Below are 26,111 nucleotides of genomic sequence, written 5' to 3'. Positions count from 1 at the left end.
TCTAACTTTTATAGGTGATTTTTAACTTGTTCTTTTTTTATTTTGCTTTCTAAAACTACCCCCCTCCCACTAGCATTCACTTCTCGGTAAAGACAGAAACAAAGAAGTCATTGAGCATCTCTGCCATTTCCACGTTTCCTGTTACTGTTTCTTCCTCCTCACTGACCAGTGGGCCTACCCTCTCCTTGGTCTTCCTCTTGCTTCTATGATGAAAGAATGATGAAAGAAGCTAGTAATCAGGAGTAGTTCCATACACAAAGTTGGAGGTGAAGCAACTCAGCATCTCACCAGATACCACTACAAGAACCAAGGGCACTGACATGCTGTGATATACCCTGGCCTCTCAGAATGGGATTTGGGTCAGTTAGGGCCAGACTGTAGCCTGCCTGCATGCAGGGGAGTAAGGGGAATAAATGGCCCTCCTCTCGCATGCACTGGCCACCTGCATCACCGGACCCTCTAGGACGGGGTGGGCTGCTGCTGACTCCCATGCAGGTGGATGGGGAGTGGGCAGGGCAGAGGGTGGGTGAGCAGGCACACTCCCCACCTCCATTTGCTGATTCTTGTGGAGGAGGAACTCAGCTGTGCTGAGACTGCTGGTACAAATAACCTCCCCCCCCTTTGGCACCAGGGAGCAAGGGCTGAACTGTCATTCGGAAATTGACATACAGCTGCCACTGAGGTGTGGGGGGAGGGTCTTTGTTTCTACAGCCAAAGGCCTTGCCTTCTGCAAGCCAGTTAACCAGTCGCCAGGGTCCCCTCAGCACTGCCAAGGCGGGGCGAGGCCTGGGGCAAGCCTCTGGAACTAGGCTGCTTGAAGTTGCAGACCTTTTCTGCAATGTTCCCTCCTGCTGATTAAAAGAATGGGCCCTTTTCAATGCAGACTGTATTGACCAACCAACCAACCAACAGGCTTCCACAGAGAATGGGAAGCCTGGATTTTGTGTGAGGGACAGAAAGGGCCCCACAAAGCTGGGCTGACACAAGGAGCTTCCCAATGCAGCGTATGTCAAACAGACTTATTTTTCTGATCTCACGACTCCCTGCACACTTCTATCTATCTATCTATCTATCTATCTATCTATCTATCTATCTATCTATCTATCTATCTCTTCTCCTGACCTGAGGAAGAGCTCTGTAAAGTTCGAAAGCTTTTCCCTTCCACGAACCAATCTCTCTGTACTCATCCATCTATTTCTCTATCTGTGGCTGCTTACAGGGTATCAATCATCCCACAGCATAAGAGTACACAGCCCAGTGATCCCAGTCCATTCCTGGTTTATATGCCCTGACTGTGTTTCCCACTGACAGCTGTTTCACAGCAGAGAAGCTGTCTAGTATCAGCTCTTTAAAAGGTAAAATATGAGTACAGCTATTTTTTCCTTGCCAGTGTTTTTCTGCACATTTCTGAAGCTGGATACAGGGAAGGGAATTTATAGCCCGGCAGGGGCTTGGATGATTTGCACAATCAATACTCTTCGTTTGTATCAGTACAAGTTATCGCTGTGCAGCCCTGTGATGAACCCCGGTGATAGTTTGTGATAGCAACACCATCAAACACCAGCACTGAGGCTTTGTGGCGGTGTCTTGTACTCCTGTAAATTAGATTTGACTCATTGCTGAGCTCTCCATAGACCATGGAAATAAATCGTGGATGTTCTCCAGTGAACGGGGAGGTGGAAGCAATGAAAGACAGAGCCCAGGCCTGGGATTAACACACACTGGAGGGGTGCCATGATGCATAGCACAGAAATTCATTGATTGTTTTAAAAAGAAGCAGGAATTGTTAATTTCCCAGGAAGCCCGGGCTCGAGTTATCGGCTACTAGCAGCTGAGCCAGGTTTTCCACACATTGCACAAGCACAGCCGCTGGGATTCATTCACTGTTAGTCCTTGGCTGGAGCTAACGGAAGGCTTCAAGTGTGACCTCTTTGAAGCTCTGACTGAGAAAGTCTTCATCTTAAAAGTTGCAGCTATTCAAAAAGGTAGCACACAGAAATCAGTTGGGGAATGTTTTAACTTGCCGGGCACTCATTAATGGATCTCAAAGTTACCATATTATTACAAGCCAATTTAAAAACCAGTTTGGAAGGGAAGCTGCAGAACTTAATTTCATTTCCAAGTTTGATATCTGCAGTAGAGGTTTAAACAAAGACCTTAACTGGATTACCTGCTACATTCCACACCCTAATGACATAAAAAGCCAAGCACCTGGGTACTTAAGAGTACTTAAGACCCATGCTATCAGCTTCATTTAGCATGGACTCTCTAATTGACAATTTTTTCCCCATTTTTCCTTCTCTTTCCCTCTCTCCATCCCTTCTCTTTCTCTGCTATTTATTTTGCAACCTTGACCCCTTAACTCCATTAATCTGAAGAAGTGGGCTGTGCCCATGAAAGCTTATGATACCATCTACATTTTTGTTAGTCTTTAAGATGCTGCAAGACTATCTGTTGTTTTTTAAAGTTTTTTCACATTAAAAGTGAATCAGGGAACTAAATACTAAAACCAAATCACTTCAGCAACCCCTCTCCCTCTAAGGGCTCCATCCCTCCCATCAGCTGCTGATTCCCCTTTCCTCCCCAAACCCTCTTTCCACCCCTAGCTGGAATTCTTCCTATGTCAGGCACCCTTCTATCCCTTGGACCTGCAGCCTCATCCCCAGAAACTCTCCCCTCCCTCACACCGGAGGGGTGGGGGCTCTGCAGAAAAACTCTGGACAGGCAGACACTGTAGATGCTCTGGGAGCTTCCACTGCGGTAGTATTGATGCAGCTCCCAGGTGGGAACTTGTCCCAGAGATGGACTGTCTGGATACGTCTAGACTACCGCGTTTTGTCGACGGAAGTTTTGTCGACAGATACTGTCGACAAAACGTCCGTCGACAAAGAGCGTCCAGACACATTGAGTTCTGTCGACAAAGCAAGCTGCTTTGTCGACAGAACTCCGTAGTCTGGATGCAATGTTACAGGCAATAACACCTTCTGTCGACAGAAGGTGTTATGCCTCGTAAAATGAGGTTTACCAGCGTCGACAAAACTGCTGAGTTCTGTCGACGTTATGTCGACAGAACTCAGCGGTAGTGTAGACGCAGGTATAGTTTTGTCGACAAAGGTCTACTTTTGTCGACAAAACTAGGTAGTCTAGACACACCCTCTTTCTGTGTGCTGAAAACCATTCATGGCCGCCATCTTCAGCTTCTGTCCATTCAACCTTTTAGCTTCTAGTTGCCCTCTGCTGGGAGCTGCTGCATTCCCTGAAAGCGAAAGGCAGCCCATATGAAATGGATGGTCTCAAGTTGCCCTCATTGCTCATTTACTCCCAAAGTAATTAATGATCTTGATTCAGTCTCCTGATTCGCTACTGACTCCTTAACTACGAAATTTAATTTCTCTGTGGGTACGTCTACACTACAGCGCTAGTTCGAACTAACTTAGTTCGAATTAGTTAATTCGAACTAAGCTAGTTCGAACTAACGCATCTAGAACTAAAAACTAGTTCGAACTAGCGTTTTGCTAGTTCGAACTAGTAAGTCCACATTGAGTGGACTCTGAACAGGGCTTAATGATGGCCGGAAGCAGTGCCGGCAGGGCATAAAAGGAGGACTTAGAGCGTGGAGATACTGTCTCAGGCTAGCCGAGGGCTGCGCTTAAAGGGTCCCGACCCCCACCCCGGACACACAGTTCTAAGGGGTGCCCCGCTTGCAAAGAAGTTCTGGCTTGGAGTGCCCGGAGTGCCCACACTGGGCACATCACACCACTCGGCCATCAGCCCGGCTGCACTTGCCGCAGGCTGCCATCTGGGGAGAGGGGGCAATTGGGGGGCTGCAGGAGAGCTTCCACCCCCAGAAGCCCGCAGAGCCAGCCCAGTCCTCCCCATCGGGGGCTCGTGCCCCATTCCTCCCTCACCTTCTTCCACTTGCCCTTCCCTAGCCCCCCTTCTTATTGATGTACAAAATAAAGCTAATGTTTCTTCCAACATTGACTCTGTCTTTATTGAACAAAACTGGGGGAGACTGGGAAAAGGAGGTGGGAGAGGGGAAGAGAAAGGCTGGAAGAGGAGAGGGCAACTAACATGATCAGGGGTTGGGAACAGGTCCCAGATGAAGAGAGGCTACAGAGACTGGGACTGTTCAGCTTAGAAAAGAGGAGACGGAGGGGGGACAGGATAGAGGTCTCTAAAAGCAGGGGTTGGGTGGAGAGGGTGCATTCAGAAAAGTTCTTCCTGAGTTCCCATAAAGAAGGACTAGAGGACACCAAAGGAAAGGAATGGGTAGCAGGCTTGAAACTAGTAAGAGAAAGTTGTTCTTCTTCCCAAAGCAAATAGTTAACCTGTGGAACTCCTTGCTGCAGGAGGCTGTGAAGGCTAGAACTAGAACAGAGTTTAAAGGGAAGTGAGATCAAGTGATGGAGGTTGGGTCCATGGAGTCCTATTAGCCAGAGGGTAGGAGTGGTGTCCCTGCCCAAAGTTTGTGGAAGGCTGGAGAGGGATGGCACGAGACAAATGGCTTGGTCATTGTCTTCGGTCCATCCCCTCCAGGGTCCCTAGGGTTGGCCGCTGTTGGCAGAGAGGCTACTGGGCTAGATGGACCTTTGGTCTGACCCAGGACGGCCATTGTAAGCTCAGGGCTCAGTGTCGGGGGTCTCAGTGGACCCCCTTGATTTTCATGCACACCTGCTCCTGGGTGGCCAGGCTGGCAGCTCTCCTGCCCTAGACGGCCACTTTCCTGTGCCTAGTGCGGAGATCGTGGACGAGGTCCACGATGTCCGCACTAGCCCAGGAAGGTGCCCGCCTCTTGCGGTCCAGGGCAAGCTCCCGGGAGCCGCCAGCCTGGTCCCGGCAAGAGGGGGTGGGCTGGGAGGCATCGGGTGGGTGGCTCTGTGCCGTGCCAGGTGCAGGGTCTGCTAGCTGGGTGCTGGCAGGCTTGCACCTGGCACGGGCACCGTAGCCAGCCCGTGCCCCTTTAAGGGGTCCGGGGCCGGGAGGGGGGCATAGAGTTTCCCTGGTGTTGGCCAGAGTGGCCACCAGGGAAACCTGGGGAGGGCTAGCCTCCCACTAGTTCGAACTAAAGGGCTACACAGCCCTTAGTTCGAACTAGCTAGTTCGAACTAGGCGTTAGTCCTCGTAAAATGAGGTTTTCCTAGTTCGAACTAAGCGCTCCGCTAGTTCGATTCAAATTCGAACTAGCGGAGCGCTAGTGTAGCGCATAGGAAAGTTAGTTCGAACTAACGTCCGTTAGTTCGAACTAACTTTCTAGTGTAGACATACCCAGTGTGTCTAACTTACGTGGCCAAAATAGTGAGGTTACTGAGAGAGCTCTTTATGGTAGTGCCTGTTTCTTGCAATGTTTTTGCACAGCATCTAACACAGTATCATAGACAATTAGGCTTGGAAGAGACCTCAGGAGGTCATCTGGTCCAACCCCCTGCTCAAAGCAGGACCAACCCCAATTAAATCATCCTAGCCAGGGCTTTGTACCCCTTGGCCTTAAAAAAACCTCCTAGGATGGAGATTCCCTCCTTCCCCCTAGTAACTAACCCATTCCAGTACTTCAGCTCCTCTAGTGAAATAGATTTTTCTAATATCCAACCTAGACCTCCCGCACTGCAACATGAGACCGTTGCTCCTTGTTCTGTCATCTGTCACCACTGAGAACAGTCTCTCTCTATCCTCTTTGGAACCCCCCTTCAGGTTAGTTGAAGGTTGCTATCAAATCCCCCCCCCCCAATTTTCTCTTCAATAGACTAAATAAGCCCAAATCCCTCAGCCTCCCCATATAAATCCTGTGTCCCAGCCCCCTAATCATTTTTGTTGCCATCTGCTGGACTGTCTCCAATTTGTCTTCACTGTTTTTGTCGTGGGGGTCCCAAAACTGGATGCAATATTCCCAATGTGACCTCAGTACAAAACATCTGCCGGGTCCTACTAATGCACCCCAATATGCTGTTAGCCTCTTTGGCTACAAGGGCTCCCTCTTGACTCATATCCACCTTCTTATGCACTGTGGGTATATTTCAAAACAACAACACGAGCGTCCACACTACCAAGCCTGTTAATTCGAAATAATAACTCCTTCTTGTGACAAGGAATAAGCATATTTTGAAATAACCTGGTAGTGTAGACATCGCCTGTAATCCCCAGGTCCTTTTCTTCAAAACTGTTGCATAGCCAGTCCATCCCCAGCCTGTAGCTGTGCTTGGGATTCTTCTGTCCCTAGTCAGGACTCCGCACTTGTCCTTGTGGAAACTCATCAGATTTCTTTTGGCCCAAACCTCCAATGTGTCTAACCCCTGGACTTCGCTGATTCTTCCCCCAAACAGGCTGCACGTGGCTCCTTCTTCTCTTCCTTAATGTTTGCAACAATGTTCCCAATATTTCCCCAGCTTTTTGAGGTGTTGCTCCCCTGCGCCCAGCCCCGGCCATGCACAGTCACTGCTGTGAGAGTCCGTAACATGACAGCTGCTTTCTTATTCCCTCTGGCTTTGCATGTGAAATCTCACCACCCGCTTTCTCACTGTTGCTGTTTCTCAACATTGCTGATGTAGAAACAGGGAGGGATGCTGGAAACATGAGTCTACGGGTGTGTCTAGACTACAGGGTTTTGTTGACAAAAGTGGACTTTTGTCAATAAAACTATACCTGCGTCTACACTACCGCTGAGTTCTGTCAACTTAATGTCGACAGAACTCAGCAGTTTTGTCGACGCTGGTAAACTTCATTTTATGAGGCATAACGACTTTTGTCGACAGAGGTGTTATTGCATCTAGGGTTGTGTCTAGACTACAGGGTTTTGTCGACAAAGCAGCTTGCTTTGTTGACAGAAGTTTTGTCGACAGTATCTGTCGACAAAACTTCCATCGACAAAAGTCTGTAGTCTAGACGTACCCAAAGAGGGAGCTCATAGAGGACACAGTTGAGAAAACCAGGGAGGCAGACGCTCTGTCTAGATAGCACCCTTCCTTGTGGTGCTGCAACACTTGGCTGTGGCTTCTGGAGCCAGCATGCCATGTGCTGCACGGTACTATGCTGAGCTTAGCTCCAGGACCCATATCTGCCTGCACCCTGTTCTGCTTTGAAGGAATTCTTTAGCTTAAGGAGCAGCAGCCCAGCTTTTTGGTGCCCCTGCTTCCCAGGTTCAGTCTCTCCTGTGGGGATGGTACTTGCAGGCATGTGGTTGTGGCTACTCTAGAGCAAATGTGACCTTAATCCATGTGCAGATCCAAATGAAGGACCTGTTGGCTCAGGCTCTCCCATCTCCCCCAGCAGCGGTGTCTCTGTCAAGCCAACCGAAAGGGGCAAATAAGAAGGAAAAACAAAGTGTCTTCACACCTGAGTCACGGTGCTCAGGTTGGACCTGCAGCTCTAGGAGAGTCTTGCCTTACTACATAGGAAGATTAAGGGCTTGATTCTCATGACAGGAGGGCCACGTTAGCCCTGCAGAGCAGTGCATCTTCCTGACAGCAGTAATTTTAATTCTACTTGGTTAGCACACAGCCCTGGGCTTGATCACTTCTCTGTTTTCCACTTCAGTGCTGTTTCCTGTACACACCCATTGCAAACAGCAGCACAAACCACAGCGGTTCCTGTCTGTCGTCTTCTGCATCATTTTCAGGCAACTTTCTCAAGATGAAAGGCAGCTATAAATACTGCGAGAAGTTGCTTAAGTCAGATAGCAGATATGTTCACCTTAGCAGGGTCAGGGTCATGCTTCCTGGGCCCGTCATAGGGTCCATCCTCTCATGAACAGAGCTTATGGCCTCTCTCTGCTACTTCTTGGAACTGAACTGCTGGAGCTTAGTGCATCAGCCTCTACCACGTGTTAAAAGCCAGCTGCTTACTAGATAAGGCTGTAGAGCAGATTCAGTCTTCTCTGTGTATGGGCCTCCATGCCACTAGATGGGACAGTGCACCCAGCAGGTGTGGGGGTTACACTTGCTCACCTAGCAAAGTAAGTAGTCTGTCCTTTGGGCGCTGCCTCTGACACCAGGAGCATTGGAGTGTCTGAGGAGCACCGTCGAATCTGGCTGTGGGCCGAGGGGGTCGGGGATTCTATGATAAAATGTTTTTTCATTTGATTTATCCAAATGGAAACATCTTGTAGGAAAGAGTCAGTTTGGACAAAACTTTTTTCCAGCTGGAGCCAGAGAGTGTCCCGGAGGCGTGTGGCACAGAGTGCCAGTGTCCTGGCTTGGAGCTTGTCTCCCTCAGTTCAGATGCATGTCTAGGCTCCCAGACGAGAGAGTCAGGCGCTGCCTTGCCTTCTCCAGAGCTCCTGGTGGAGCTCTTCCACTTTGTGTCAATATGCAGTGGTCCAGAAAGAGCTCCTCTAGCTCAGCTGTTCAGGTGCTCACAGGGTCCGTGAGGCTGTCCACACTATGGAGCTATTTCAGGGTACTGGAAGTGTCCCGAAATAGCTACTCTGTGTCTTTTCAGCAAGTCCGTCCGTGTAGCCTCTCTCTACAAGGATTGAGGGACGTTTCGGAATGGCGCTCAGTTTTGGAATTAGGTGCTGTGTAGACTGCACCAAATTATGAAATAAGCTATTTCAAAATTCACTCAAAATAAACTATGCAATTTGTGTAGCACTCTGAAAGAGTGCAGGTTTCTCCCTCTTCTTCCCACATTCCCTGCGAGGGCCTCGCTCTTGAAACCATTCTGGGCAGAGCTGCCGCTCTCTATTTCTCCTCAAGGTTTTGAAACATCTCCATTTTGTCCCCATGCAGAATGGAAAAGTCTTCCAACTCTCAAGGCGGTTTTCAGGGGGAGTAGAGCAGGTCCAGGGATGGCCAGTAACAAAGGAGAAAGGAGGGTCATGGCAAGCCAGCTATAGAAAGCACAACAGGAGGGAATTTATTACCTGGAACCCATCCTAGACAGGCTGACTGTACAATTTACACTAAGGGCATATAATATAAAGTACAGACTCAGAACATACGTGCATGGCCCACAACATACAGATACAACATGTACCTGGGTTTGCACACACTGAGGCTGCAGCTGAGTCCTATTTATGGAGCTCATGCAGCATATTCAAATTCTGCAGAATCTACATTTCTATTTTAAGAAAGCCCAACCCCCTCACCACGTTACTCACCCTAATGAATGTGAACCAAAAACCCATCCAAGTGTAAGCGGGGGAATGGTCCCGCTATTGTGGGGAACTTTCCTGGCTTCTATACACCCCGGTGAAATGAACCAGTGAAAGGATCTGAGTCCCCGCTCCCACTTCCTTTACCCCACGGCTCCCTGATCCTGAGGGCTCCCCCTCCACTCTTCTGAGTAGCAGAGCCCTTGAAACCCCAACAAGGCTGGGCCCAGGTTTCCTGGGGCTTAATCCCTGACCTTGTAGTTCCTAGGGGCAGGAGTTAGGGTGTCCCCACTCCGAGGTGCTCTCTTTACACTGCAGGCCTTCTTGGCCCAGTGATCACTTTATAAGGTTCAAAGCAAATACAATTTATTAAACAACAACGGATTAAAGAGAAAAGAATAAGAAAAAAAATGAGAATGGTTAAATGAGAACACACAGCTCTGCTCTGTAGCACAGGGACATCAAAACAGCAGCCTGCAGAGTATAAGGACAGTCCACAGTCTCTTTCTTAGAGGCCCTGGATATGCTGCAGGGGGGGCTACAGGCTGGACACGCTAGCTCTGGTAGTGACCACACAGTCTCAAGCTCGAAGTGGCCAGACCCCTCCCCCAGTCCAGAGCCTCTCCCCACACTTTGCTGGTCCCAGGTGCTCACCACATCCAGCTGCAGGCTGTGCTGCTTGGCCAGTTCCAGCTCCTTGCGTTGCTTCTCTGTTCCTTTTTGCTCTCTGAGCCCTGCCAGTCTGCTGCTCAACACAGGGTCTGCATTCCTTGTGCTCTGTATGCCTGGCTCTGCTGCTGCAAAAACTGCCCCTCAGCACAGCTTGCACTCCTCTTAGCAGTGTCTCAGCTCTCTGTTCCTTTTGCAGGACTTCTTCATACAGCTTGCACTGCTCTTTTCAGCTCTCTGTCTTTGCAGGACCTCTTCTGCACACAGCTTGTTTGTTCAGAGAGAGGGAGAGCCAGAACAATCCCAGCTCACAGGGAGGACGGGGCCTAGCCTCTCCCCTTCCTCACTGGCCTGTCCAACCTGTCAATGAGGCAGAGCTGGAGTGTTGGCTGCTTTCCATTGTCTCTGGGGTCAGTCAGTCTCATGAACTCTTCCCCTTCAGATACTGCGAGCTGGCAAACCAAAAACTCCCACAGAGTTTTAGTAAGGGGTAACAGTCCCCTTACACAAGCAAAGCAAAGCAAAGCAAAGCAAAGCAGCACTTCCTCTGAGTTTGCAAACATCCTGACCAATGGCTGTGCAAGGTGTCAGCCATATCTCCCCGACTGATTTTACTGGGGTGTTGCCTCTGAAAGCTAAGGATGGGCTTTTAATTGTCAGCAGGACTCTGTCCTTACTGCCCTTTTGGCAACAGACCAGGGAAGGGGGACGGAAGTGAAAGAAAAGAAGCAACAATAGGACTGGGGAAGAGAAACAAAAAGCAGGAAGAGGGAAAGGCTGAACAGGGAGCCTGTCTTCCCACCCAGTGGTACTGTAGGTTTCTGTAAAGCACCAAACAACTATGAAACAGTAGTAACCACAGGATAAGCACCCATGCTACAAAGGCCAGATTCGTTTTGTGTAAACCTCGCACGAGCATCGGCTGGAGCTCTGCTCTGGTCCTCATGCTACATGGCTCTCGTGCTGCCAACTCACAAATAAAAATACCCTCTTCCAAAGGGTGTCTAATGTCCCAGATGCCTGCGGTCTAGAACGTGGAAGCCTGGGCTGGGCAATGCAGCAAGCAAGCGCAGCGCAGCAGACCGGTGGTGGAAAGCAGCTCCAGACTGATTGCAGGGCCGTAAGGGCACCACTACGCAGCAGAGCTAAACTCGAAATAAGCTTAAGTCGAAATAGCCTATTTTGACTTCTGGCGCAGTCTGCACGGCAGTTATTTGGAAATGGAGCACTCTTCCCCGACTTCCCTTATTCCTCCTACAATGAGGGTTGCAGGAGTTGGAGCAAGAAGCCCGTTTTTTGAATTTATTTTGAATGAATGGGCTTGTTGTGTAGACATAGCCTAACTCTGCTACCAGAAAAATAGTAACAGGCCGACACCAAAGTTGCATTTATCTCCATCCCGTTTAATCTGGAAACTCCTTGCACTTGCTGCTGGCAATGGCAGTTATGAGGCTGAGTCTCCGCTAGGTTGTTCAGGACCCCAGTTCAAGACCCTCCTCTGACAAATTTGCATCCCCCAAAAGTGTTTCCTGTGCTTCTTTCCATGCTGGAATTCCAAAGGCCTCATTTTTGCTCCATATAAGAACAAACCCAAATTCCAAAGCCTTTGAATTTTTAACCAAACAGAATAGTTCTCTGGCTGGCCCTACAGTCAGCAGCCACCACCGGGGTGAGACTTTCAGAAGTTCTCAGCCCCCCTGCAGCTCCCATCCTGGTTGGGGTAACTGCTTGTTTACAGAAATATAATTTAATCTGGCGAGTTTTTGTTCTTGGCTCTGAAGATTTGCTTTGTTATCACAAGCGACTGGGACATCGAATGGTGAATGTCCGTGTCTGGCTAAAGAAGCTGCCGGGGTCTCACTTCCACAGGTCAAAGTGGTTGAAAACACGCCAGCTGTCTGCCCACCAACACGCAGGCCCCCTCTACTGTGGTCGGAGTCACAGGACAGTGCGGAGAAGTGCAGTGTATCCAACGTATCCAGCCCCTCCGATGGTGCCCCAGGGCCAGTGGCGGTGGCTGGTGGAGCCCTTTAAATTGCTGCTGGAGTGCCATGTGCTCTGGGTAGTGCTAAGGCCTGGGAGAAGGTGGGGGCGCTGCACTCCGGGCAGTGCTGAGGACTGGCTGCTCCCAGCCTCGCCCCTTCCAGGAGTGTGGAACTACCCCCCACCTTGCCCTGGGGCCCACAGAGGTTGTTGGCTCTGCTGAACTTACCTATATGTGGGATACCTCTAGCTACTGTGAGTAACTGTTGAAAGGGTGGGAGCTCAGGAGTTGCCCTGTGGGAAGAGGAGGTTGGGATTTTTGTTGCATTTCAAAGGAGGTAACCCTAGATTGAGCTGAGCTCTTTGTAAAATCCACCCACTTCTCCTTAGGCCCACATGGGCGTCAAGTTCTTTTGAGCATCTGACCCTGAGATTTGCTATTGGATGGTGCTCTGTGTAAGGGAAAAACGTTTGATGTCTGAAATAAATTCCTCCCTGCAGAGCCTGCAAAAGGGCTAAGGAAGAAGCAGAGCGCTGTTGTGAAAGCACAGCACTGAGATGACTGAGTTCTTTCCCTAGCTCTGTCACAGATTCTCTCTGTGAGCTGGCGGCGGTGACATCGCTCTGTGCCTCAGTTCCCCCTCGGCCTCTCCCAGAGCAGTTTCAATCCATTAATGGTTGTGGAGCACTTGGAGACCCAGAGGCAGTGTGTGCTGTAGGAATTCCAAGCAGTAATGAGCCCTGGGAACTGGTTGATAAGAAATTGGCAGGCAGGCTGCCTAACCGTCTCCTCTGCTTTCATTCTTCCAGGTCATGAGCATACTGCTCCTGACTGAGTACTCGCTGGAGGTGGCTACTGGGAGCAGTTACTGCAAAGTCCTGGAGAAGGATTACTACGTAATCGGTAGGTGGTGGGAAGGAGAAGCCAGAGGGGAAGCTGAGAGGGCTGTGTTGAGAGGGTGTGTCTAATCTGAGGTTGTTCCTTCTCCAAATCTCCTTCAAACCAGGCACCAGACGCTGGCACTCAGAGCAGAGGGGCCTCAGAGCCAGCTCCAGAGTTGGATTGTTTGGATCCAGGGGGTTTGTTCAGCCCATTATAAAGACAAGAACGAGTTGCCATGTTTGCCTTTTGGAGCCTAATCCAAAGTCCATTCAAATCAATTGCACTTTTCCCTTTGTTTTCAGCCAGCTCTGGGCAGACGGTTGCTCTGTACTCTGCAGCACGCCGCACATCTCCTGGCTTCCCTGGGCCCCGCTTGCCTCAGCTGGGTTCCCTTCCCCACCCACGTTCCTTTAACATCACCTCAGTCCCAGGTGCTGACTTTTATTTTTCCCCAGGTTGTTCCATCCCTACTCTGCCCAGAGGCAACACCCCACTTGGCTCCTTGCCCCCAAGTCCTTGCCCTCACTTCACCTCTTCCTGCCCCCTCTCAGACCCTTCCTCAGGCCTCTTCCTGCCCCCCACTTGCTGCTCTCACCCTTCCTCAGACTCCTCCCCCAACCACCAAAGAGCTGTTTGGAAGCACTGCCAAACAACTATCAGCGCCACCACAAAGCAGCTGATTGGGGCGCTGCCAAACAGCTGTGGCTGATGGGTGCTGAGCACCCTTTCTCTTTCATGGATTCTGCAGTGCCATAATACCACAGAGTTGGAGCCTGTGCCCTCAAGCCCAGCATCCTCTTTAATACTCTCCCTTCCCTTCCCACACTGTCTCCAACTCACCTTCCCCTCTTCTCCGGTCTCTCTGGTCCCTTAGCCTCTTGCTCTCCCAGCTGCCTGCCAGACCTGACTGCCCCATTACACAGCTCTTAGCACTGCCCAGCAGTTCAGGAGAGGGTAAAAAATTTCAGGCTGTGTCTACACTGGCATGAATTTCCGGAAATGCTTAAAACGGAATACTATTCCGTTTTCAGTTTTTCTGGAAAAGGAGCGTCTACATTGGCAGGCTGCTTTTCCGGAAAAACCCTTTTTCCGGAAAAGCATCTGTGGCCAATGTAGATGCACTTTTCCGGAAAAGAGCCCCGATCGCCATTTTCGCAATCGGGGCTTTTTTCCGGAAAAGACTACTGGGCTGTCTACACTGGCCCTTTTCCAGAACAGTGTTCCGGAATAAGGACTTATGCCCGAGCGGGAGCAGAATAGTTTTTCCGGAATAGCGGCTGATTTTGTACAGTAGAGCGTCGTTGCTTTTCCGGAAATTCAAGGGCCAGTGTAGACAGCTCGCAGCTTATTCCGGAAAAGCGGCTGATTTTCCGGAATAAGTGGCCCAGTGTAGACACAGCCTCATTGTTTGGGCCAGGAAAGACCCATCTTGACAGTCAGAGTCTAGGGAGAGTTTGATGGGCACCACTTCCACTTTTACCCACCAACCTGAGCTGATTTCATCTGAAACTATGCAGAGGTGTGTCTGGAAACACATGCTGCCGTTTTTGCACAGTCACTTTTCAGAGTAAAACCACAGTTCTGGATAAAGCTTCTGAGCTGGGAATCAGGCTCCTTGTAAGACACATGCAGACAGTGCTGTCACTGGCAATATACTGCATTTGAGAAAACAAATGGGCTGTGTCTACACTGGATACAAGAAACAAATGAGGGGAGGACAAGGCAACAGAGAGAAGACAGAAATGTTCAGTCTGCACTTTGCCTCTAAGGCCCAGCCTCGCAGTGTTAGATTGTGCGGGTGCTAGCTCTGAGCACTCTCTATCTAAGGGCACTCACATGGCCTCTGTTATCATTGTATCTGGAACCTCAGAGTCTTTTCATGCATTTGACCCCCAAATGCCTAAACTCAGCAGATTTAGGTTTAGTTCCACACTTGGCCACAGTCTTCCTGCATGACCATGGCAAGCCACTTACTCTGTGCCTCAGTTCCCCTGACAATAGCAGTGCCCTACCTCACAATAATTACATTAAGGATTGTGCAGGGCTAGATCCAATGGCTGGAAGCTGAAGCTAGACAAATTCAGCAGGAACTGAGATATTCATTTGTATGACTGAGGGTAATTAACAATTGGAACAATTTAGCAAGGGCTGTGGGGATTCACCATTGCTTGAAAGTGAAAAGCATCCAGTCTTGATTTTTAAATTATACATTCTCAGGTTAAAGCAGGATTTATTCCAGGATGTCCTATGGCCTGTGTTACACTTGAAATTACACTAGAGAACTGAAGTGGTTCCTTCTGTCCTTAGAATCTATGAAAATACTACACCATGACCCATGTAAGGACCTAAACCAGATTGTAAAGAGTAATAATCCTGTGCTTGATAAACTTAAAAAACACCAGATGCTCTGGTAGCACGTTATAGACTAACAAAACATGCAGATGGTATCATGAGCTTTCGTGGGCACAGCCCAACTTCTTCAGATGCCCCCTGAAGATCCTGTGCTTATTTTGTATAAGTGGAGAGAGCTTTTCAAACACAGATCACAAAACCCCCTAGCTAATATTAATTGATTAAATCTTATAACGGCCCTGAGATGGATAAAATATTTCTGAATTTCAAGTTTCAATTATGTGTGTCCACAAAAATGCAATTTTTGACCAAAACAAGAGTATTTTTTTAATCTTATGATTTTTTATTAGCTAAAGAGCTGATTAAAAAAATTAACTATCAAAACAGTTTTCAAAATTTTCAATGTTAACATTGTGAGGTGGGATGACATTTGAAAAACTAGTAGACAACTTCTACAATTTTGATTTTTTTTTCAGCCAATGCTACCTCTCATATTTGCCAGCACTGTTGTAAATATACGTGTATATTCTGTGCAGCAAAATTGTTTGGGCTACTGTAGAATGGAATATAAAATGTTCCTACAAGTGATGTATAAAAATGATGATTTGTTTCCATTTCTAATGAAAAAAATAACTGAATGATGATACATTTCACATTTTACAGCCCCTGAATTAAATGAACAGTTTTAGCCAGTAGAAAAACTGTGAGATTTTAATTTTTAATGACATTTCCATGCAAAAATGGATTGTTATACAAGCTAGATACTGAATTTCACAAACCTTGAGATTTCTTCTAAAACTATAATGATTTGGGGTGAAAACAGTGATTTTTTAACAAAATAACTATAAAAAATGAAATTTGGTATGTATTCCCTCCACTCATCCTTCCTTTCCACAGGTGCTGTATTTTGCAGATTTCCAATGCAATCTAAGGGTACGTCTAGACTACAGGGTTTTGTCGACGGAAGTTTTGTCGACAGATATTGTCGACAAAACTTCTGTTGACATAGAGCATCTAGACACATTCAGTTCTGTCGGCAAAGCAAACTGCTTTGTCGACAAAACCCTGTAGTCTAGACGCAACCCTACAGGCAATAACACCTTCTGTCGACAGAACTCTGTCGACAGAAGGTGTTATGCCTCGTAAAATGAGGTTTACCAGAGTCGACAAAACTGCTGAGTTCTGTCGATGTTATGTCGACAGAACTCAGCAGTAGTGTAGACGCAGGTATAGTTTTGTCAACAAAAGTCCACTTTTGTCGACAAAACTCAGTAGCCTAGACACACCCTAAGGATACATCTAAACAGAGGGGCTATTTTGGGATACCTCCGGTATCCCAAAATAGCTACCCTGCATATTTTAAATGCGTCCATTATTTCAAAGTATTTTTCAAAATATTTTGACATATTTTTCGAAATAACAGGTGTGCTTTTTCAGCATCCCTTTAACCCCCATTCCACGAGGGTTAAGGGATGTCTCAAAATAGCGTGTTATTTAAACATTTGGCACTATGTAGACACGCCAAATTTCAAAATAAGCTATTTCTAAATACAATCAAAATAAGATATGCAATTTGCATAGCACAAATTGCGTATCTTATATTGAGTTTAGGGTGCTGTGTAGATGTACCCTAAAACACTTTTAGATTCCAGGATGCATCAAAAATCTTTCACGGAGCTCTCCTCGTGAGATTTCAGGCATTTCTTTTTCCAATAATATTGGGAAATATCACAAAGATCAGCCTTTATAGTTCCAGAAACTAGAAGTGAAAACAATGTGTCTAAACACTTCAAAATGCTCACCTTGAATTCAAATATAGGATTATTTTTTCCCAAAACTGGTTCTCTCACTTGTCCTCTATTCCTGCTGGCCTCTGTGTATATATTGCAGCAGACTGGATTGTGTTAATACCCTAGAATGTTGTCAAACTCTTTACCATTTCCTATTAATCAAATTCACACCCCTTTAATTTTTGGTTTCCCACAAGACTCAACTATGGGAGAAACTCCAAAAGTGCATACATTAGAATTTAAACTTTTAATATCTTTATCATTCTCAGAAGCTTTGCAGCTCCAAGTTGTGTATGTCTAATGTTGTATGATTTCATGCACTACACAAATATGAAATAAACAATAGTGGAAGAGAAGGGCGGAGTGACAATCTTAACTTCATCAAGGGAGATTTTCAAAGGTGTAAATAGGACCAGGTGCCCTAATCTTTTGTCTTTCAGTGGGAATTATTTGGCCTTTGTGCCTCTTGGAAAGGTCAGCTCTATAGTATACCTTTATTCCATTGGCAGTGAATCAATTTCCTTTGGTTTTGTTTAATTAATATATAAACTTGTCTCAGTGTGGCAATATTGACTGGGGTTGTCATCACAATCTTGCTGGAATCACCCAAGGGAAGGGCCAGAGGTATGCAGGAAGAATGGTGAGAGTGGTTTTTGTCATATGGGCCCAAATCGCTGGCACTGGAAATGGAACACACTGAAAGGACCATTGGGTTTATTTCGCTTACCAATTCTGCCCCGTCTTTAAGCCCTGCTGGTCAGGAGTGGCACTCCGCAGTGTATCAGCAGCCCAAGAACCTACATCTCCATCCCTAGTAATCAGCAAATATGACTATTAAAATCGCATTCCCCAGGCCAGTTTATGGGGCCATAAAACAGAAACAGGCCTCTTTGCATTCAAGAGAAACATTAGGAGTCATTCAACGCCCCTTCTAGCTACATTCAACACACAAACTCTGATGTGGCCAGCAGTTAATCAAAATACACATTTGGCAAATAAAACCGGCTTTTTTATTGGTCCCCCTGGGATGGTTGCCAAGGCCTAGTGTAGACTTCATCAGACCGCCAAGGCGTACGCTGTTTATATCACAGTTGCAATGAGAGAGGACATTTATTTCATAGCATACATCTCCCTGCTTATGAAATTCCTGGGTATCTCTGGGATACTCAGCCGTGGGAGCAAGCAGTGATGCATACAGACAGATGGGAGAGAGAGAGCCCCATATAGCATGTTTATTCATTTGCCAGCAGGTATGTATAAATCACAGACGGAAGCAGTCTCGTGAGATCCACCCCCCAATCTGGGGAAGCTTTCATCCACAGCAAAAAAATCCCCAAGCAAAGTGGACAGGCTGTGCGGGGGAGGAGGGTTTCCTCCCCAGATATGAACAGAGGTCTCCCATGGCAACTTTCAGTGTAGGTCTGAGGCTGGGGGAGGGCAGGAAGCATGGTTAGAGATTCTATGACTACTCACCAGCCAGATGCCCTAGTGCGAGTGGGAGGCAGGATCCCAAAGTCAAAAGCCTGCTAAAGGAAGAGGGGGGCATTGTTGTTTCTGTAGCACACCATGGGCCATTGTTGCACCTACAGCAGACCTGCCATAGGAAGTGGAAGGGAGAATTCTGCAGCATGGATAGAAACTCCGGTCTGGCTCAGTGGATGCAGATTTGATCCTTCATGTGGGAGTGTTTGGGGGCAAATGAGACATGGTTCCATACATTCACACCCCCTGAAGTACAAACCACAGGAACAGGCTTCTGAATGAGTGTAGGAAGAGCCAAGACAGCAATGCCCAGGAGTGAGTCTTAGTCTGTAGAATTACAGAAGTTAAATATGAAAAGACCCTATAAGGATTTTCAGTCTCTTCTCCAGTGTCCATCCAACCCAGAAGCAAATGTCCTCCAAGATGGCGGCTTTGTTACTTGCTTTGGGAGACAATTTGCATAGCCTAACATCTGCAAAATATTTATCTTCCACCGACAACAGAGCTTTATAGAATTCTCTGCTTAACTGTGCCATGTCTCTGGCTAGCAACTGTTGCACATGAGGGTATGAGCCTATAACTGGTGGCACCTAGCAGAGCTACTTCTTTAGTTGGGACGGAGCAACTGGATTTAACAGTGCGGGTCCTGTGTTCAGTCCTACAAGGGGATGTCATTATGGTGAAGGAAAAGCTTTGGCTTATGGAACCAAATCCTTCTGCCCTTAGCTCAGTGAAAATTTCCATTGAGTGGTGATTGAGTGAGACGATTTGGCCCATGATTTAAAATGTTACTGTGTTGCTTTAGGATTTAATATTATTATTTTTTATTAGCGGATGTCACCACCAGCTTCCTGTTGATCATCATGCTCTTTATCACCAGCTTCTGTCTTCTCTATGGAGTGGTGAAGGTACGTCATTGTCAAATGGCCTTTAATCTTGTTTTTGAGGGCATGGTGCAGTGGAAGGTTATCTATCATTTTAAACCCATTGATCTGGTCAATCACAAACTTGTTCAGAGTCTGGAAATGCCTACTACAGTTAGGGGGGAATTTTACTTTAAAATTGTATTTGATGGAAATTGGGTTTTCTTTGATTTTTTTATCATACCAAGAGTCTGCTTCCCACTGACAGTTAAGATTTTTTGATGAAATATTTCAGCTAACCCCCCAAATATTGTGATGTGCAAATGCTGCCCAATGGCCATTGTTTTTCTATATGGGCTGGTCAGACGACACACTCCCATGATGTGGCCGTCTTATAGAATCATAGAATCCCAGGGCTGGAAGAGACCTCAGGAGTCATCGAGTCCAGCCCCCTGCCCGAAGCAGGACCAACCCAACTCAATCAACCCAGCCAGGGCTTCGTCTTCCCATCTCCAGTGAGTCATGGGAGATATAGTCTGACTACGGAGCTTAGCCGACAGAGGAGAACAGCGGTTTGAGGCACCCAAACTAGAATCCCATCAGGCAAAGCAGCAGAATTTCCCAAATGAAATATTTCAGCATTCAGGCTGAAAAGTAAAACTACATTTTCCATATTAAAAAACCAAAAGCCATTTTTGATCAGCTTTAATGTCTATAATGCAGATTTCTAACATGCCTATCACACTGGTCTCTTGAGCTAGAGGTGAAGTGTCCTGCCAGAGGTGTGTGTATATCAGTGGTCCCCAACCTTTTTGGGTGGTGGGCGCCGCGCGGGGCTGCTGGGCCACCTGGGGGCAGGGCCACCCGGGGGAGGGGCTGCGCATAGGCTGCGCACCCGGGGGTGGGGCCAGGGCCGGCTCTAGGTGTTTTGCTGCCCCAAGCAAAACATTTTTTTGGCTGCCCCCCCCAGGACAGGCACTGAGGAGGAAAGCGCCTCTTTCTCTTTGACTCCCACCACACTCTCCGGCCAAACCTAGCCTACGTCCTGTCTCCCCTCCATACACATCCCTGTCCACACACATCCCGACTCCCCCCCCCCCATGCACGCACAGAACCCAATTTCCACCTTCTCTCCCCTCCCAGGCAAACCTGACCTCTCAGTGACTGGACCCAGTCTACCCCTCTTCTCTCCCCCACCTGATCCACCCTGTACCCTCTTCCCTCCCAGCCAAACCAGATCCCAACCAGACCCAGTTTGCTCCCCTCTCCCACCTCCCCCCAATGACCGAATTCCGTCTCCTTTCCCTCTCCCCACCAAATCCTTGTGTCCCCTCCCCACAGCACGCGCGGAAATGTCGGAGCACTTTGGGGGAGAGGTGAAAAGTGTCACGGGTCCCCCTACTTCCCTTTCTCTGCAGCTGTACACAACTTTCCCCGATGTGAAACGGGGCGCCACAGGCGCCCCTCCCCTGCAAGAGGAGAGAGAGGAGCCGCCAGGCCAGGGCTCGGCTGCAGCTGCTGCAAGGGATTCTGTGGCCAGCAGCTCCCGGGGGTGCTGCGGAAGTGTGGAGGGGCCGGCGTGGTAGTGCAGCTGGTTGGCAGCCCTGTACAAACACCTGGGAACAGGAGCGAGGCAGAGCGCTGGGTGGGGCGCTGCCTGCGCCAGGGTCCAAGCTCCTCGTGGAGCAGGTGGAGGGTCTCCCGAGCTCTCCTGGAGCTGATTAGACAAGAGGCCGGAGGGAAGGGGATAGATGGGGGGAGGGGCTGAAATCAACAACAAGCGGCACGGCAGCAGTGCGAGTGGGGCAGCGCTAGCCCGGCGCACATAAATGCCCCGGCGGGCGCCATGGCGCCCACGGGCACCGTGTTGGGGACCACTGGTGTATATGAATTTTCCTAGTTATAACAGCACATTGGCACTAGATCAGCTCTTTCTAAACTAAATGATCACACTTGAATAATAATATGCAGTTGCCTGCTCTCTCTCTCTCTCACAGAACAGGGAACGCCTCTTGATTCCATTCCTGGCTTTGCAAATCATGGATTTTCTCCTCACCCTCTTCACAATTTTCAGCTCCTACATCCAGGTCCCTGAAATGCTGTCATTTATGTCCATTAGCCATGTGGTAAGTAACAAGCATGAGCCCCCAATTCAGGCTGCCAGGGCTCAGATCTATAGTACTCTATGTGATGGAGACTCCAGGCATGAATGATCAGGCATCCTACTGGGTTAGCTTTATATATGGAGTGGCTTAGCTCTCCTAGGGTACCTCATGATGGGCCAACCCTGGGGGCAGGATACTAGACATAATGGATTAGACAAAGGCTCTAGAGGTTGAGAAGGCTTGTCCAGTGGTTAGGAGCATCTAACCAAGATTTAGGGTTTGAACCCCTGCTCTGCCATAGATGTTCTGTGTCACCTTGGGCAAGTCACTTAGTTTCTCTGTGACTCAGCTCCCCCTTTGCCATGGAGTGTTTCCTCACAGGATGAATACATTGAAACCATGATGAGGCGTTCCCATGATACTGTCATGGGGCTGTATAAATACCTAAGGCAGATACGCTAGTGATCTGATTGGACGTGGCGTCCCAAGCAGGATACTTGGTGGGCTATCTGAATGAAGGGTGAATGTCTGGCCCTACCAAACTCAGCAGGTGTTTTGCCCTTGGACTCATTGGGGCCCAGAGTCCAGTGCTAGTCTCCCAACGTTGTGTAAGTGGAAACTCTGCCTCGCTGCAGGAATCATTCATTTAATATCGATCACATTTCCGAGAAGCTCACTTGCCTGATTCATCGTACGAGATGAACTTTATTTACCGTAATAAAACTGAAGTGACAACTGGTTGAGGGTTGGCCCAGGGGAACATTTGTGTCTAAGGCGATGCACAGTTGAGAGGTCTGAGGTCATTCTAGTCAGTCCTTTAAAGGGAAACTGTAGTGATAAATTCTCCTCTCATGCCATTGGTAACTAAATACACGTTTCATCTCTGGTCAAGAGTCAGACTTGAGGCCATAAGCATCAAACATATTTAGATACCAAAATCAGCCACAATTTTCAGAGGCAGTGAAAGCCAGCAGCTTCCATCATCAGCCGTCCAGAAGCTTTGAAAGCTGTATTTTTGCATGATATTCAGCCCACTTGTTGGATGCCTAAATATGGATTTTGCTGCCTAATATTAGCACTAACTCCCCAACGGTACATCTAGACCTCAGGCTTCTTTCAGAAGAAGCTCTTCCAAAAGAGAGCATCCACACTGCCAAAGTGCATCGAAAAACCGATCTGCTTTTTCAAAAGATAGCATCCACACGGAATGGACACTATCTCGCATTTAAGTTGTGATTACTATGGATGGAGTGGCCACCAGGGCACCTGTGCTTCTTCTTGGAGGCCTCTTTTGAAAAAACTCCCTCTTCCGCGTCCACACATGCCTTTTTCTGAAAGAGCTCTTTTGGAAAAGGCGTTCTTCTTCATAGAATGAGGTGTACCAATGTCAGAAACCCCCCAATGTTCTTTCGATTTTCTTTTGAAAGAATGCAGTAGCCGTGTTGACATAAGTGCAATTATTTTGGAAAAAAACCCGCAGTCTAGATGAACCCTAAGTCTGAAAAAATTTGGCCTGAGAATGTATTACACTTTCTAGACTATTTTAAAAAATGTTTATAGGTGACAGGCCTGATACACCACCATTACCCCTCGCCCCTTGTACCATCAGGTGCCCTAGTGCAAAGGGTAAGATGGTAAACCACAAAATTTTACATCCACTTTGCACTGGTGTCAATAGTAATGCCAGAGATTAGCTCTCCGTTAGCAGAAAGGGTATGGCTCTACTTCAGTCAGAGGTGTAATTGATGCATGTGAAGTCATCACAAAGCTAGCGCTGATCTACCTAGCTCCAGTAAGTATAGCAGTGAGGCTGTGGCAGCATGGCCCAGCTGAGCAAGTGTGTCTCTAGAGTCCCAGGGTATTGTATAGCCCATGATGACATCCAGGGTATGTCTACACTGCAGCATTTTTCTGGAAAAACTATACTTATGTCCACAGAAAGTCAAAAGAACAGAGGGTTTTTTCTGACAGTGGTAAACCTCTTTCTACGAGGGAGAAGCCTTTTTCCGAAAAAGCTTTTTGGGAAAAAGGCATGTGTGGATGCAGAAGAGGGAGTTCTTTTGAAAGAAGAGGCCTCCAGGAACTAACACAGGTGCCCTGGTGGCCACTCTCTCCATACTAATCACAACTTAAATGCAAGATAGCATCCGATAAATAAATACCTATCTCAGAGAGCTGGAAGGGACCTTGAGAGGCTGTTGAGTCCAGCCCCCTGCCCTTAAAGCAGGACCAAGTACCATCCCTGACAGATTTGCCCAAGAATTCTAAATGGCCCCCCACAAGGAGTGAACTGACAACCCTTGATAGAGCAGACCAATGCTCAAACACTGAGCTATCCCCCTCCTCAATGCTTTTTTTATTCCGCTTTTGTTGTGTGGACGCTTTCTTTCAAAATAAGCTTTTCCTAAAGATCTCTTCTGGAAAAGCTTCTTCTGTAAGAAGCTTGCAGTCTAGACATAGCCCCAAGGTGCCATGGCTTCACTGCTTTGTCACCAAAGCTATCTAGATGTAAGCTAGTGTGGGTATGTCACCACAGCTGCAATCACACTTCTGACTGCAATGTAGACATACCTTACAGCCGTGGTCCCCAACACGGTGCATGCGCCCGCCAGGTGCTCAGGGCTGGCCTGGCCCCGGGCACATGGCGCGGCGCTTGCGGGGAGCGTCGGCCCCGGGCGCGCAGCGCTTGCAGGGGGGAGGGGGAAGCGCCGGCCCCGGCCCCGGGCGCTTGCAGGGGGAGGGGGAAGCGCCGGCCCCGGGCACGCGGCGCTTGCAGGGGGGAGGGGGAAGCGCCGGCCCCAGGCACGCGGCGCTTGCGGGGTGCTTGCGGGGGGGGCACCGGCCCCGGGCGCGTGGCTATGGGGGGGTCCCGGCCCCGGGCGCGTGGCTATGGGGGGGGCCACTCCCGGGCAAGCGACTATGGGGGGGGCCGCCCCCGGGCGCGCAAGTGTCCCCGCCCCCTGGCGCCCAGCGGGCGAACGGCCACGCCCCCTGGCGCCCACAACCTCAAAAGGTTGGGGACCACTGCCTTACAGTATGACATACTAATCGCAGTATAGACATAACCTCTAGACCATCTCAGCAAAATAAAGGCACCTTCAGGAACAACTTAAACTTAAGGCCATGTAAAGCTCTGATAGCACTGCTAGAATGGCATAAAAGGGCTGTGGCATAAATGAGAATAAGACCCAAGTGCAGGACAAAGAAGAATCCATCCCTTTATAGTTAAGGAAAAACCCTGAGCATGGTTCTTTCATATAACCAAACATAAAACATAATATAAGATGTAACAGTCACCAAATGAAATTAATAGGTAGCAGGTTTAAAACACACAAAAGGAAGTTTTTCTTCACATGGCCAACCTGTGGAACTCCTTGCTAGAGTAGGTTCTGAAGACCAGGACTTTAACAGGGTTCCAAAAAGAGCTAGATAAATTCATGGAGGTTAGGTTAGGTTCATCAATGACTATTAGCCAGGATGGGTAGGAATGGTATCCCTAGCCTCTGTTTGTCAGAGGCTGGAAATGGATGGCAGAAGAGGGCTCATGTGATGATTCCTTGTTCTGTTCACTCCCTCCTGGGCACCTGGCATTGGCCAATGTCCGCAGACAGGACGCTGGTCTGGATGGACCTTTGGTCTGACCCAGTACGTCCGTTCTTATGTAAAACCTTGCTCACTCTGACATTTTTGTCTCTGTAGAAATCACACACAAAGGTTCCCTTCCTGACCATGGAAATACTTGATTTCTGCCTGAGCATCTTAACTCTTTGTAGTTCCTACATGGAGGTCCCAGCCTATCTCAGCTTCCACTCTGTGAACCAAGAGGTAGGTAAGAAATTAATGACAACCATGAGTCTGTACAGTGAGTGTCAGAATGTTTTATTATTTAGTAATTTTAGCTTATTAAGGAAACCAGCAAAATGTTCAACCAGTTTTCATCTGTTATTAAAAATGTTTATTTAATACTTGATGTTAAAGTCACATCCCCAAATTTGTTCTGCTCAGTGCCAAAGGACAGCTGTAGGACTTTTTAATCAACATAACTGTGCTATTCCCTGTTTGCTCATGCAATTATTATTTCCTAAAAGCACAATTTGTTTTGCTAGAGCAAATTTTGTGTATGCAAATTAGATCTGCAAAACTGGGAGGCTGGAAATCAGCCTTCCTCGGGACATATCTCCACTGTGGCTCTCATACAGCAAAGCACTTACACACAAACCAAGTCCATACCTACTCAGCAAACCAATTAAACACCTTCAACTTTAGCTAGAAGCAACAAGTAGTCCTGTGGCACTTTAGAGACTAACTAAAATATATAGAATCATGAGCTTTAGTGGGTAGATTGTCAATGATGAGCCGGAAGGGTTTCAGTTGGGGGCTGTGGGTCATGACTAGTGGAGTTCTGTTATTTTTCTTGTTGGGCCTGTCTTGACATAGGTGACTTCTGGGTACTTGTCTGGTTCTGTCAATCTGTTTCTATTTGAATATCTAGCAGGCCTAAGAAACTGAGTGAACTGTGTACACATGCACAAGCACAGAATCTCATTCTTTAAACTGACACTGATTCCCTCCTTTGTGCCAGGGTAAGCACAGACTTTCTTATTTTGTATTCCCACAATAATAACAGACATTGCAATTAATAGTAACACATTTTGTAACCCAACACCAGCCAAGTTAATTACAATGAGTAAAACACGATTGTAACAGCTGAATATCTAACACATCTAAGCAAAACAGGGGCAAACTGCATTTATGTAAACACACCGAGGATGTCTTTCCCATTCCAGCTGGCTGTAATGGAAGCATTGATTCGGACCCTGCTTACATTTATATATCTCTTGGTTTCTGTTATTTCCACTCCAATTCATCTGATCAAGTGGGTTTTACCCATGAAAG

The 26,111-nt window shown here is 47.9% G+C and overlaps 1 protein-coding gene across 2 annotated transcripts in view; it reads left to right on the top strand.

Annotated features, from left to right (window-relative positions):
- Window positions 1-26,111, top strand: part of LAPTM5 (lysosomal protein transmembrane 5) — a 44,554-nt gene that overhangs the window by 6,546 nt on the left and 11,897 nt on the right. The window contains exons 1-5 of one of the 2 annotated variants that reach the window (XM_075908540.1): window positions 7,815-7,819; window positions 12,551-12,644; window positions 19,079-19,155; window positions 21,108-21,236; window positions 24,915-25,040. In XM_075908540.1, the coding sequence (XP_075764655.1) occupies window positions 12,554-12,644; window positions 19,079-19,155; window positions 21,108-21,236; window positions 24,915-25,040 (423 nt within the window). In that variant the 5' untranslated portion in view covers window positions 7,815-7,819; window positions 12,551-12,553. Of the gene's footprint in view, window positions 1-7,814; window positions 7,820-12,550; window positions 12,645-19,078; window positions 19,156-21,107; window positions 21,237-24,914; window positions 25,041-26,111 lie in introns of those variants that run through there. The other variant, XM_006134554.4, reaches the window with a different exon arrangement.

This window comes from Pelodiscus sinensis, chromosome 25, assembly GCF_049634645.1.
Source record: "Pelodiscus sinensis isolate JC-2024 chromosome 25, ASM4963464v1, whole genome shotgun sequence".
NCBI lineage: Eukaryota > Metazoa > Chordata > Testudines > Trionychidae > Pelodiscus > Pelodiscus sinensis.
This window is presented reverse-complemented; position numbering and strand designations above follow the sequence as displayed.